The sequence below is a fragment of the Spinacia oleracea genome, chromosome 4 (assembly GCF_020520425.1).
Source record: "Spinacia oleracea cultivar Varoflay chromosome 4, BTI_SOV_V1, whole genome shotgun sequence".
Classification (NCBI taxonomy): Eukaryota; Viridiplantae; Streptophyta; class Magnoliopsida; order Caryophyllales; family Amaranthaceae; genus Spinacia; species Spinacia oleracea.
Genome location: NC_079490.1, coordinates 64,174,693 through 64,188,869, shown reverse-complemented (window position 1 = coordinate 64,188,869; position 14,177 = coordinate 64,174,693). Strand labels below are relative to the sequence as shown.

Here is a 14,177-nt window from a genome sequence, read left to right as displayed (position 1 = left end):
TCCTACTTAATAAAAATGTAACCCCTACAAGACTGCCGCCGTTAAGGTGAAATACATCCAAATATCTTGCTGACCCTCTTGGGCCAACCAAAAAAAAACATTATCCAAACTACACATACTTAACAAAAAGAGAAGAAGGAGGAGTCTACTCAGGCTGAACATCTAGGTTGCCATTCTCTGCTTGTTCACCATCATCTAGTGTCGTCTCGATATTGGTGTTGGGACTTGTGGGTGTTGCGCCTACCTCAACATCATCATTGTCATCCTCGGCACTAGGGGGGACATACTCATCAGGGAATGCTCGACGAAAGTTGTCGATATCAGCCTGAGGGGGGCAACCATCTTGTTAGCCATCCAAACACGCCTTCATCAGACTCAGGCTAAAAATTGAATTCGACATTCTATGTTTGTTCACCATCACCTTGTACCGTCTCAACGTTGGTGTTGGGACTGGTGGTAGTTGCGCCTACCTCAACATCATCATCGTCATCCTCGGCACCAGAGGGAATACTTATCAGGGAATGCTCGATGAAAGTTGTCGATATCAGCCTAAGGGGGGCGAACCATTATGTTTCCCATCCAAGAATCCTTTCATCAAGTCAAACCTGGTTTTCCACATATAATAACAGGCACACTCCCAATTTTTCTTCTTGACCTTGTCCAGCGACGCCTTCAACTCGACATTTTCATCAGACAACACCTCCATGTCGTCAGTCAGAGTTACAACATCAACCGACAACTTCGGCTTTGTAAAACCTCTATCGGGATGACCTATCAGCCCCTATAAAAACGCCAACCATGGAAAACTCAGTCTCGTCACCCTACATTGTCTACTTATTTATTCTAAGTTACATAATAATTCTAAGCATTTACCTGTCGATGTTAGCATTTTCTAAGGATCGGTTGGCATTCTTATTGTCATCATTACATCTTTTCGGTTAATAAGAAGTCGGGAAGTTATTTTCCTCCTTTTTTTTTAGTTAAACTCATTTTCTCCTTTGAACTTCCCGGAATAATTCAAAAATGGGTTTGGGGATAATTTTTAGGGGGAAAAATACCCCTCCTCGTTACGTGGAAAGGTGGACCATCCAAATGGTCATAAGACAGCCATCAAAGCAGTAAGAAAAGCAAAGTTAAAATGAAGGGATGGTTACAAACATTGAAAGCAAGGTTGAAATCAAGGGACGGTTACAAAGATTGAAGGCTAGGGGAGTTACACCCAATAACTCCTTGAATTAATGATTGTTTTATGTTACAAATCAAGTACTCATGTATATATAGGAGATTGTATGCTCATTGTATACGGACGACCACTTTGCATAATAGTATACTACCCCCCATTCCTGTAAGAGCTTCTCATCTTTGCTCCCATCATCCTAGTGTTTTCTTGCTTGTTCGGATTGTCAGCACCCCCCCCCCCCCGACCAGTTCGACCCTAGGTAGAATTTGTCCAATACAGATGATACTCCCTTGGACGTCCATTCTGACCTTCTGGTGTAGCGAGGAAGGTACGGCCTTTAGATCATGAATCCAAGGTCGACCGAGGAGTAGATTGAAGCTAGCTTTGATATTGAGCACTTGAAAGCTTACTTTGTGTTCAGTAGGTCCAGTTCACAAAAGGAGAGTTAGGGTCCCCATGGCCTCACGGCCAGTATTTTCATATGCACGGACACCTTGAGATGAGCTAGTAAAGTCTGTCTGATTAAACCCAGATTTTCAACAATGCAAAGTGGGCATACATTGATGACTTACCCGTTATCAACCAAAGTCATGGGGATGATCTTGTCTTTGTATTCCACAGTCAAATAGAGGTCTTTATGATGACCCGCCCCTTCAGGTGGGAGGTCTTCGTCAGTAAATGTGATCCCTTCATCCAGATTTGCAAGGAGGCCAACTAGGTCATTTGGAGTGGTTTCTGGGGTATTGTTCAGCTTGGCAAGAGCATTGGTCAAGGCATTGCGGTGTTCAACTGAGGAAATTATGAGTTTCTAAATGTTGAATTCGGCTTTGGTCCTCTTTAACTGTTTGATAAGCGGGTTATCATCGACGGAAGTTGGTATCTCAGGGGTAAGAGCAGCTCTATAGGTCGGTACTTAGATTCTTCCCTGACCGGGTCATAACTTGAACATTGTTTTAAGCTTTATTGTCAAGATACCAATCAGCATACACAATTTCCTGGCATTCACCACCTTCAAATAATTCCCCAATATGAGGGTTATGGTATACATCCTCATCGTCACTTGCCCATATACCACAGATATCATTTTGAGAGAAATCCGTCAAGAAATAAGATGTTGGGTTTTCGTTGGTTTCAATATAGCTCAGGGGGAATATGGTGCCTCTGCTTTATCAATATAGTTCATAGGATTGAGGGGAACCTCTATATATCTAGCATGGCCCCTGGAATAAAAGAGAGCCTCTTGATTTTCCTCGAGTACCTTCAGACGAGCCTCGGCCTCTTTAACCCGTTCATAGAGATCGACAATAGCTGGAACCAATGAAGCCATTCTTGACTTTTGAAGTAGAGAATCTGATGAGCCTTTGAGTCCTAAGTAGAGAACATGAAATAACTTTAGAACTTGAACTCTACCCGACTCAAGGACATGATGATATGCATGCAGATGGAATGCGACCTAGACCGACTCTATGTTCCACCCCGCTAACTGGGGATTTTATATTTAGCTATTTTAGGGAATTCTAGCCTTTTGTAGTTTTTGAACTTGTATTGATATTTGCAACCCATTGGAAATGTTTCTTGGAAGAGCCTCATCCTTTTGTGTCTTTGAAGGATTTGATCTAGACATATTTCAAGCGAATTTCAACCCGAGATAGGATTTGCATTTGAATATTTCAAGGGGATTCCAACCCGAGTAGAAATATTTTACGGGAGTTTCAACCCGGTTTGAATTGTATTTGAGCTAGAAATATTTTAGGGGAATTTCAACCGGCATAGATTTTGTACTTGAACGAAGAATATTTCAAGGGGATTTCAACCCGAGGTAGAATGTAGTGTTTGTATTATTTTCAGAGATTTTCAACCCGAGGTGGAATTTTGTATATGATACTATTTCTAGGGATTTTCAACCCGATATTGTACAATGTGGCTTTTTGTATTATTTTTGGGGATTTTCAACCTGTCATAGATTCGAAAATTGTATTACTTTTGGAGATTTTCAACCCATCGTGATTCAGAAATTGTAATATTTTGGGGGAATTTCAACCCATGGGAAGTATTTTGCATTTGGTATTATTTCTGGGGATTCCCAACCCGTTGGAAATATTTTGAGATGATATTTGAGGGTCATGACTCGATGGGGTAGGCAAAGATTTTTGGACTCGTAGTTTAATGGATCGTAACCATTTGAGTTTGGAATTTTAGGAGGAGTAATTTGATTTGTATTGTAAATGAGACTTTGAATTTTGAAATCTAGCCTTGAGGGCTTTTGATTTGGGATTGAAACCGGCATTATAACTCCATGAATTTGGACATTTGAATTTAGTATTTGGATTTGGAATAGAAAATCCGGCATCATGACGCCATGAATTATTTAGTGACAACAATTATTCGATAAAAGATGCAAATAATACACGTATTATTCACTTTTCAAGATTCGGAGTAAATACAAAGTAATAAAATGCATCAAATTATACACTAAAATGAAATGTAGTATTCACTTTCAAGATTATTAGAAAAGAAAAGTAGTAGCAAAAAATATGAGTATTAATATGCCCAAGATGTGTAGGAAAAAAAAATGCTTTAATCGGTAAAAGATTAATGTTAAATACAAAGTACTAAAAAGAAGAAAATCATGCATGCCCGTGTATTTATATACTAAAGACGTAGAACCAACCAAACAAAGTAGCAACAAGATTGATTATTAATGTTCGTAAAATAATGAGTAGTTCTAGAGTTTTATATTGGACGAAAATGAAGATCAAGATATGCAAGATCAAAGGCCAAAACTATCTGGTTTTTTAAGGGAAAATCAATATTTGACTTGGTTTTATTGGTTATTACTTCGACCTTGCACAATACATTTTAGGCTGCTTAGCTACTGAAATAATATAAGTTCCAGCAGACCAGTTCAATAGACTATAACTAAATACTCTTCAGCTCATATTGAGATTAAAATTAAAAGGGAAATAGTTTACATTTATGTAGTTTAATAGATGTAATCGGCTCATGGAAAAAAGAATTCTCAACCAAAGCAACCTAAGTTGTTTTCGTGGGTGCTTCATACACCGTACCAATAGAATATTTTAATCCAGAACATTTGTATATTGTTAGCTATGTGACGCAAATCGATTGTGAGAAGTAGTGCACGTGATTAGTCAATATATTGCGAGCAAAATAACAAAACAGAAAAACATAATATGTTTACTTTTTTTTTACATTGGTACCATTTTCGTCATGTGAGGGGATGAATATTACGTTGTTTCAATATTTATGCGTTTGGTTCATGTTCAGATCGATGATATCTATATTTTCTTTACATGAACTTTGTGAATACTTTTTTCTAGCCTATTGTTTGTGGTTATTAATGGTAGTAACATGCACGCATCGCGTGCATACAAGACTAGTAGGTAATATGAAAATTCACCTGACAAATTAAACACCCTATAATATTATTTATTGTAACAAGTGACTGTAAAGGGGAGCCCTTTAAAACAAGATAAGTCCAAAAGGTTATGTTATTCTTAGTTAAACGAAATGTCATCTATTTTTAAATAGACCCCTTAAAGGTTGTATTTTTAGAATCAAATTTCCTAAATATAAATAGATATGATCAGCACGCCTAAACAAATACATAGCTCATTACCAAGAAAAAATATTGTTATGCTCATATCATTGGTGTTCCAGGTATGAAACAATGGGATTCGGATTGAAGGTCCTTTCGTTGTATGGAAGATGTAGCTTGTTCTTGAGTGTAATGAGCCCATTAATACATGCACACAAGTAAGGTTACAGGCCTCGGGGGTGGTTCCGAAAAGACCCCTCTGATGCGTAAGTAAGCACTAGGTTCGGATCTAGAGAGAATGCTCTAGATAAATGTATGTGTGAAGGCAATAAATGAATATACCTTGATGTATGCGCTAAGGAAGCATATATATATATATATAGTGTTTGTGTAGTAATGCAACTAGGGATTTACTATGATTGGGCCTTGGGCCGTTTAGATGAGGCATGGAGCCTTTAAGGGAAAGTCGACTTTATGTTATGTTAGCCAAGTGGGCTTTTGGGCTGCATATCCAATTGATAGCCAATTGGACACCCAATTACCCAAATAATAGGTTAGTCACATTATCTTCCAACATCATTAACCTTTTTTCTCTTGGATTATCTGAATTGAACATGCACCTCTAACAATTTTGACCAACTAAAACTGCACATTATGTTACCGGTTTATTTCAGGCCAAACTTTGTGCTATAAAGAAAAAGATTGTTGTTTCCTATCCAAAAACAAATGAGGATAAGAAGTGATTAAAAGACATAAGATTTTCAATTGAAAAAACAGAACCCATTCTGTAAACAGACGGCTTTAATCAGCGTAACTTACAATAGCATTTTAAGCATCTCATTGACGAGAAAAAGAAACACCACAATTCACAAACAAAATAACACAAAAACTTACAACTTAACATATAGTACAATAACATAGAAGTATCATACAAGATACAACCAAGACTCATATGATGTCTGCTCGCTCTCCTCCTTTGAGGAGATGGCTCCCTTCATCTTAATAACAAACAAATCCAGAATTAAAGGGTGAGAAAAAGAAAAATGAAAGAGCATTGGATGCTACTTTTCATTTCCCTTTAAAAAAAAGGAAAAAGAAACAGCCGTGCATTATTCTTCGGAATGAGACAATTTAACGATGATTTAATCACCGTGGAAGTTAGGGGTGGAAGTTAGGGGTAGAAGTTAAGACGAGATGTATAAGTGGCTGTCGGTGACCAATTCCGTGGAATAACATCCCTAGTTGATAGACTTCTACCCGTTGAAAGTGTTGTCAATTTAACTGAAAATGGGCCTTTCAAAGGTCCCCCAATTATGCACCAATTTGCTCCCCACAAATGCGTCATTTCTATCCATTCATTTGATGTTGCCTGCCATTTTCAATTAAAACCAACTCACATGTTAGCTTTAACTTACATGCTTCCAAGTCCCAACTCTTCCAATCATAACGTCTACTTAATACAATTTATTATCCAATAATTTTGTCCAATATAGGTTTTGGAATTTATTAACCAATAACACTGTCCAAAATAACATCACAAAAATGTTTTGGAAATTTTTGCATGATAGCGTTGTTTGGAGAAAAACTCCAGCTCAAGCTCTAGCTTAAGCTCAAGCTCTAGCTCTAGCTCAAACTCAAGTTTAAGTAGAGAGTAGAGAGAAACGACAAACTAAAAGCGAAGATTAAAGGCAGGGGATGAATATGTCTAGTTTTGCATAATATAGTTAACATAATGCTCATTATAAGTAATGCGATGATTTGAAAATAACATAACATATATAGTATTAATTTGGTGAGACATTACTGAATATTGAACCTCAAGAAATGATGATTTTGCTACAACTGGATTCAAAATTCTAATAATCATGTGCTATTGGCCAATGAATGCTCTATCCTAACTCATTCCTTCATATTGAATCATCCTTTCTTTAATGGAAATTAAATAAAATTTAAAGAAAATTAAAGATACGGTACAATCTATTAATTTTGTCTCATTAACTAAGCTTTTTATAGTGGAGAACCCATTTGATGCTACACCTTTAAAACCTTATTCACTGACTATGGAGTAGTTCTTTTGTGTCATTGCTATATACGAAGTATGCAAGTATTTAGTGGAGATGACTACGAAGTATGCAAGGAAGTAAGGATAAATCTTATTAGCCGGGTATATTGAATCTCAACCAATCCTTTTCTTCAATTAATCACTCTAATCTAAGACATAATTTTTTAGTTTGAATTACAACAAAATTAGTTGGTAATTCCTGCTCTTCTGTAAGTAAGTAATCATATCCTTTGAGTAGATACTGCCCACATGAGCTAATAAAACTAATTAGCTAGCTCGTCAATGTTGTACTAAAATGGCGGATCATAGGTATGGCTTTGGAGGGTCTGGCCTCCCGGCCGAAAATTTTTATAGTGTAATTTTAGTTATGGCCCCCCCTAAAATTTGTTTATAATTGTATAATTACATAGTATATTGCTTAATTTTTTTCTACCGGCCCCTCTTATAAAACCGTTCAAGGTCCGCCATTCCTCCTTTCGTTTTTACTCGTAATATTGGTTACTTTTACGCATGTCAATGCAGAACTTTAATCATTAATGTCTTTATTTTTTTAAAGCAAAAATCATACTCCCTCAGTATTTTGATACGAGTTACACTTTCTAAAAGCGGTCGCATTTTAATATTTTCTCTGTTCTTTTTTACTAGCATCATTTAATATTTCACGCTTGCCATTGCAAATCTGTAGTCATTAATATCCCTAATTGAAATTTTATAAATTTATAAAAAAAATTGAAAATTTGAAAATTTATATATCGAGAAAAATTTAACAAAATCTCACATGACCATATAATTCATCATGCATAAATTACAAAAATTGTTATAAGAGGGGGTGAATAGTGTAAAATTATAAATTGTGCAACTAAAAGAAACGGGAGGCAATATGAATTACACTTTCTATTATAATATTTTTTTTACTCTATTATTATTTCTTTCTTTAACTCATGGTCCTCATTTCCAATTATATTAATCATTCTCTACCTCCTACGATTCCTACACACACCCACATCCTCTTTTTCCCATAATTAATTATTCACCCACTATTAATTTCTAAGAGTATGTTTAGCAAACACCAAGAATTTGAACTTCAACCTAATGAAATATAATATATATTTTTTCTTTTCCCAACAACAACATTTGAGCGTTTAACAAACATCGTAATTTTACAAGTATGCATCACTTTTTCCTCATCTGTTTTGCAATTAAAAAAAATATTGTTTGATCATCACCCTTTGCCACATGTCAAACATTTATTGCATCAAAAAGGTTTTTTATTTGGTTTCACATTCTCTCTCTCTCTCCTTTTCTTTGTCATTTCTCTACCTATATTATACTACCTTCGTTCCACAATACATTCATCATTTATCATCTAAACACCATCATCAAACTTTGACAAAAAAGTCTATTTTTTTTAAATGACACAATTATTTAGGTACGTTTGTCAATGCACGATTTCAAACATTAATATTTTCAATTATGAATAAAAAAATATAAAAAGTTGATATTAAAAAAAAAATCATTGAGACGGATCTAATACGAACGCTCACGACTATATTTTTTCTTAAGTATAAATCATGAAAGAAAATCAAAGAAACTTATGTGGATAGTATCCAAAACCCAATTATGTCAGGTAAATATAAAAGGGAGAAGTATATACAAATATATTTTTGTCCTTACAAGATCATGCTTTGTACTAGCATTAATTAAGAGCCGAGAGGTATTATTTGATGAGAACATCTCGTGATGCTTTGATGTAGAAAGTCACATAAAACTTAAAAGTAGGGTCCTTTTGCATGTTATAGGACTGGAAATCTTTAGCAAAGAGGGGTCAAGCTAAGGCATGATACGCACTCTATTGCGCACACTGCGGATTTACACTTTGTGACGACCAAAACTGACACAAATTCATTACCTAAATTACATTAATTTTTATAATCTTCAATTCTTTAGTTATAAACTTATAATTGTGCCATTACAGTCTTGCTGTTCCGTGATATTTGGGATTTTATGTTTACTGATTTTTGTATTACAAAAAAGCTGATCAATTCTTTATAAAATTTCTACCACTAGGAAAAGATATTGCCCATTTAGATTTGAGTGCTTTTTAAAAACAAACGAGTTAAAGATGTAACTTTCTTTTTTGAACATGCACCACATCAAAATTGTCTTTGTTTTTTATAATTAAAAAGTATAAAAACAATATCTATACTGATTCACTTTAAAGCAAAAGCAATTTTCCATACCCAAAAAAAATTAAAAAAATGGATGTAATACCTCTTTTATGTGCATTGCACCTACATCTCCATCTCCATCCTCGAACTCCACTAGAAGAGAGAGCCAATAGTTAGTGGAGCCTTCGTTTACATGGAATGCAACCTTCTTTCCGGGATATTTACATGGCGTCCTAAATTTAAAACAAACAAAAGTCAAAAGAGTAACTCAAACATGAAAACATATATACTTCGTACAACCGACAACAATCCGTCCACTTTTTTTTATTACTATAAAAAACATTTTTACATTAACAACTTTATGAAATTTTTATTGTAATTTACTACCTTGAACTATATTTTTGTTTTGGAATTATTATTAGATTACAGTTTTCTCATTTTAAAATTAAATATTTTTTTCTTTTCCAAATAGTTTTAAGTGACTCAAAATTCAATATGCTCTTTTTTCTATAAAAATATCATAGATAACGGTATTTCAAAGTAACTCGTTTGATACTTCACAAATATTTTAAAAGTTCACAAGTAATTTTTTAATTCGTTTGATCTTTAAAAAAAATTAAATACACGGTTTCTTTGGAATCCTTACACATAAGAATGATGATGGATATTGAATCATTTAAAACGATTAAAATACGAAATTAATATTTTAATTTAAAAATGAGAAAACCGTAAATAGATAGAAATCCACGGGAAAAAAAAAACATACTTTAAAGTAGTACTACCTCTATTTCAAAATGATCCCTACAGTTACTATTTGCACAAATAGTAAAACAAAATAAGAAAAATCTGTTAATAAAAGTTGGTGTATATAATAAAATATAGATAACGTAGATATGTAAAAATGTGGGTGGGTGCAAAAAAAATTGAATAAAGTAATATAAAGTGATTAGAATTTTGTAAATGTTGTAAGGTAAGAAGGATAAGATATTAAATTTTCTTTGTCCAAAAATATAACAAAGAACAATGTAAAGAACATTATGAAACGAATCATAATAAAAAATGTAAAGATCAATTTGAAATGGAGGTAATAAATAATAATAAAAATTTCATAAGTTAGTTAATACAAAATTCGTGTGAGTCGACACTCTTGCCATTGCACAATTTTGACCACCAATATCTTTAACTGCATATTATAAAAACTTATGAAATATTAATATTTTAAAAATATATGTTAAGATGAAGCCAACAATATATTATATGGTAACTTTTGTTTTCATATACTAGAAATAAAATAAGGTCAAAGTGAGTTATGTAAATAGCGGAAAAAGTCAAACTAGTGCGTGTATTCCGGAACGGAGGGAGTAATAAATAAAATCTTAAGACCAATCAATTCCAACTTTTACAACTTAAGATTAGCGATTTTTCCGTGATTAACAAAAGTAATCTGCATCGATGAAGTCATGACTTAGTGGTTAAAACTAGGGGTTTTTGTATAATAGGTTGTAAATTTGAATCATCTTCATCTTATTCTTATTGCTTACTAGACCAGAGTTGAAAATTTTAGACCAGATCAAACTAGAAAAATAGAAAATCACTCCCAGAAAATGTTCAGACTTAAGATTCACTAGCCCAAAAGTCAAAAAAATCAAGTCAGGTGAATAGAGTAAAGCCCTTCAATTATTTATTACAAAACAATACTACCTCCGTCCCGATTTTATAGTCTTGTATTCTATTTGAGACGTCCCAAATTTATAGTTTTGTATCTACTTTTGGCCATTAATTTTCTAACTTTCCCATACAGTATATTCCACTTTTACACTTTCTTATACATTATATTCCATTTTTCCACTTTCCCATACACTTTTCCACAATATATTCTACTTTTCTTAAACCCATAATTTTAGTCAAACAAGACTATAAAATTGGGACGGAGGAAGTAGCTACTTTCACCGTCTCTTTTTGTTCTTTACATTTTTCTTTTTAAGTGTCCCAAAATATTCTTTACGTTTCCTTTTTATATTATCACATTAATGCTTTAATATTCTATTGAAATTTGTGTCAAATGATTATTTTAACTAATTAAATTCATTAGGTCATTTAATGTCTCACACTTTTTCATTTGGACATTAAATTTTTCTCATTTTTTCTCATTTTTTTCAATATCAGAATTTTGATAAAAGTAAAAACATTGTAAATAAATGTAATTTGTCTTATTTAAATTAAAAAAATAAAGAAATATAAATGCATATTAATTAATCGTTAATACGCATGTAAAATACAAAACATAAAGAACAAAATGAGACTGATGAGGGAGTAGTAACCAAAGCAATCCGCAACTGAAAATAAGACTTTGTAGTCGCATGATCCGTGGTCACACAACCATAGTTTTCAGCATTTCAATAATTAGTTAATTTTTCTCTTTTACAGCATTCCAAACACGATACTTGTACCCCATATGATGTCTGAATCAGAAACAAAAATAAAAAAGAATTTTAACAAAATAAAAAAGAATTTTAACAAAGTAAGTACTACGTATTCTGTAAAAAAGTATCCAAGGCGGAAGCTGATACATATATCCTCTGAGTATGGAATAGTGTCATATCTTTGACTCTCATTGGTTGTTTTCACATAAGCAACCCCACATGGGATTTAAATTTAAATCTAAAATAACAACCCACATGCAATTTATAAATTTAAATCAATCACAGCTTAGGGTATAACACTATTCCATACCCAGAGGATATATGTAGCTTTTTCGAGTCAATTGGCAATAGAACGGTCAATAGTGAGAACTGAGAACATTAAAAACAGTTGTCAGTCAAAAATCAAAATCATGAACATCACAAAAGCTTCCAGGTCAAAAAGCCAAATGCATGGGTACAAAAAGCACCCCAACTTCCCAAATCTGCCCCTACTGATAGTATAACATTAAATTAGCTGATACTACAGAGGAAGGAAGTGGGTAGTCTTGACTCTTGAGCTGCTTTCAGTTAACTTCATTAACACCAAACTAGCAACTAATTTAACTAACTAAAAAAAAGCGAAGGAAAGGGTGCTTGTAGATTTGTTTTTGACGTGAAAAAAAAAACAAAAACTAAAATTGAAAAGGCAAAGAGAGAAGTGACCTTCGGTAAATGACGTTAATGACCCCACGGTTCCTAATCTGACCACCTTCACCCGAGACGGCTAAGCGACCGAATGCGGCCCCACTGAGGTCAAAATGGGTGTTTCCACCGGAGCAGTAACCACCAGGACACTCATCAGTGATAACAACAGTAACGGCTCTCCTTGAACAAAGCTCACTGTCCAAACACTTGACTTTGTAGCACGCCCCACATCCTTCCCCGCTTTTGAATAGGATCGGGCTAACCGCACCGACACGTGCCCTAAATGGTCTCACATCCACCAAGGATCCATACCCGCATGCCCCACCTGCATCAATTTTCCGTTTCATTAATCACAGATTCCCAATCTCGTGTATCATCTCAAATTAATCACTACTTTAGCTACCTACGTAAATATTACTACTGGATACAACAAAAAGTAGAGCCTTCTCTTCCAAATTCTAAGTCCCATCATCTCTGTTATATAAGGGAAAGATGCGAGATTATTTTAGTAAATTTACTTTTGGTGTTTCCTTGGATTACTAAAATATTCTTCATGTTTATAGAACAAAGAATATAATGACAACGTAATCTATAGGAAAAGCCCAAAAAAACATTTTAATCAATTTAGCCTTTTAAATAAATTCTTAACATTTTAATCAATTTGTTTAAATGCGTTAAGCTCTATCTAACTGTTTCTTATAGACGCATGCATCACATCTGTATTATATTTTTACATATTATTTTGGATTTAAATATAATAACACAAAACTGTTTATTATAATAACACAAAACTGTTTATTATATTCGCATATATCACATATATTAGACTAGTTTGGTGTGATAACAAAGGAAGAAAGTACTTACAATTGACAAACTCAAAAAGGACTTTATTTGGTGTGATAATATTGACCCATTTGACAACAATTGTTTTAGTTCCAAATTCCAATGCAATTGTATAGTAATTCTGTTACTACATTTCCCATTTTCCTTGCCTCGTTTTTTTTAATTGTTCATTTACTTTTTGGTAAAATTTTTCAATCTACGTATTTCTTTTGAGTTGGGTAGTTAATTGAAGAGTGTAGGACCAATTAACTAAGTCATGTCCCATAATTTAAACCTATGAGACTAAATTAGATCCTATGGAATAAGTTAAAGAAAAAGACAGACCTTTCGCATTACTAACAAAAACAAGAATGCAACGCTCAATTAGTAAAGCTAATCGCTAATTTAAAGAACAGAGTTGAAAATTGGCGCATAATTATTAACTAAGGTATATACAAAAACTTAATTGCAGAAATTACGCGGAGAAAATAAGGCAGGGGTGGAAATGTATAAAACAAAAAAACAAAAAAATTAAAAAATTGAGAAAGGGAGGAAAATTAAGCGCGCTCACCATCACTGCCATCGCCGTTAGGCTCACCATACCAAGTAGCGGTAGCGGGTTTCCAATGTGGGATGGACTTTTTGTACAATTTTGCTGCATCCGCAAACCCGAAAACCAAAAACGCTCCAAGTAGAAAAAAGTTCAAATGCTGTACAAAAGACCACATTGTGGGTAAAATGTACAAGTACTCGCAAATAGACGAAGACCGACAAAGAGGGGGAGATGGTGGCGGAAGGTGGTGTGAAAGAGAAAACTACCGACACTTCTCTTTTTGGGGGCAACAAAGAAGAATGCTCTTCTTTTGTTTACCCTAGAACAAGGGGGAAAAAAAAAGTGGAGTAGTAGTAGTGTTAGTTTGTTCTGTTTTTCAGACCCAAACTGGACGCCTTGTTTTATAATGCCCCAAAAAGTCACCCACACTCATATAATATTCCTGTTCCATTTGTAATTTATATTGTCACTACTTATGAGAGTGATGGATAGCTCAGTTGGTTAGAGCTTCCATCCCGGTTCCAGGTGATCCTGGGATCGATTCTCATCCCCGCCCTTGTGGCTCATTTGCACCAAAAAAAAAATATTGTCACTACTTATTTATATGCAAAAAAAGTACTTTACTTATTCCAATTTTATTACGTCATTTATCTTTTAAAATATTTTACAAATATTACATCATTTTCATTTAGAAAATAAAATACTTCTTATTTGTTTTCACTCTAC

The 14,177-nt window shown here is 33.9% G+C and overlaps 1 protein-coding gene across 1 annotated transcript; it reads right to left on the bottom strand.

Moving 5' to 3' along the window:
- Nucleotides 1–5,617: 5,617 nt before the first annotated feature.
- Nucleotides 5,618–13,845, bottom strand: LOC110797185 (expansin-B3-like). Its single transcript, XM_022002282.2, has 4 exons — nt 13,470–13,845; nt 12,095–12,401; nt 9,073–9,202; nt 5,618–6,108 (listed from the first exon to the last, which is right to left on the bottom strand). Exons 1-4 carry the CDS (start codon nt 13,624–13,626, stop codon nt 5,911–5,913), a joined length of 792 nt encoding a protein of 263 aa, XP_021857974.1. The 5' UTR covers nt 13,627–13,845; the 3' UTR covers nt 5,618–5,910.
- Between the last annotated feature and the right edge of the window lie 332 nt (nt 13,846–14,177).

Bases quoted from the DNA above. Each gene is read 5' to 3' on its own strand.
- LOC110797185 (XM_022002282.2), bottom strand. From the start codon at position 13,626: ATGTGGTCTTTTGTACAGCATTTGAACTTTTTTCTACTTGGAGCGTTT. The intron at 12,402-13,469 runs GTGAGCGCGCTT...AAATTGATGCAG, and splicing joins TAACGGCGATGGCAGTGATG to GTGGGGCATGCGGGTATGGA. The intron at 6,109-9,072 runs GTATTACATCCA...TGAAAATGGCAG, and splicing joins GTGCAATGCACATAAAAGAG to GCAACATCAAATGAATGGAT.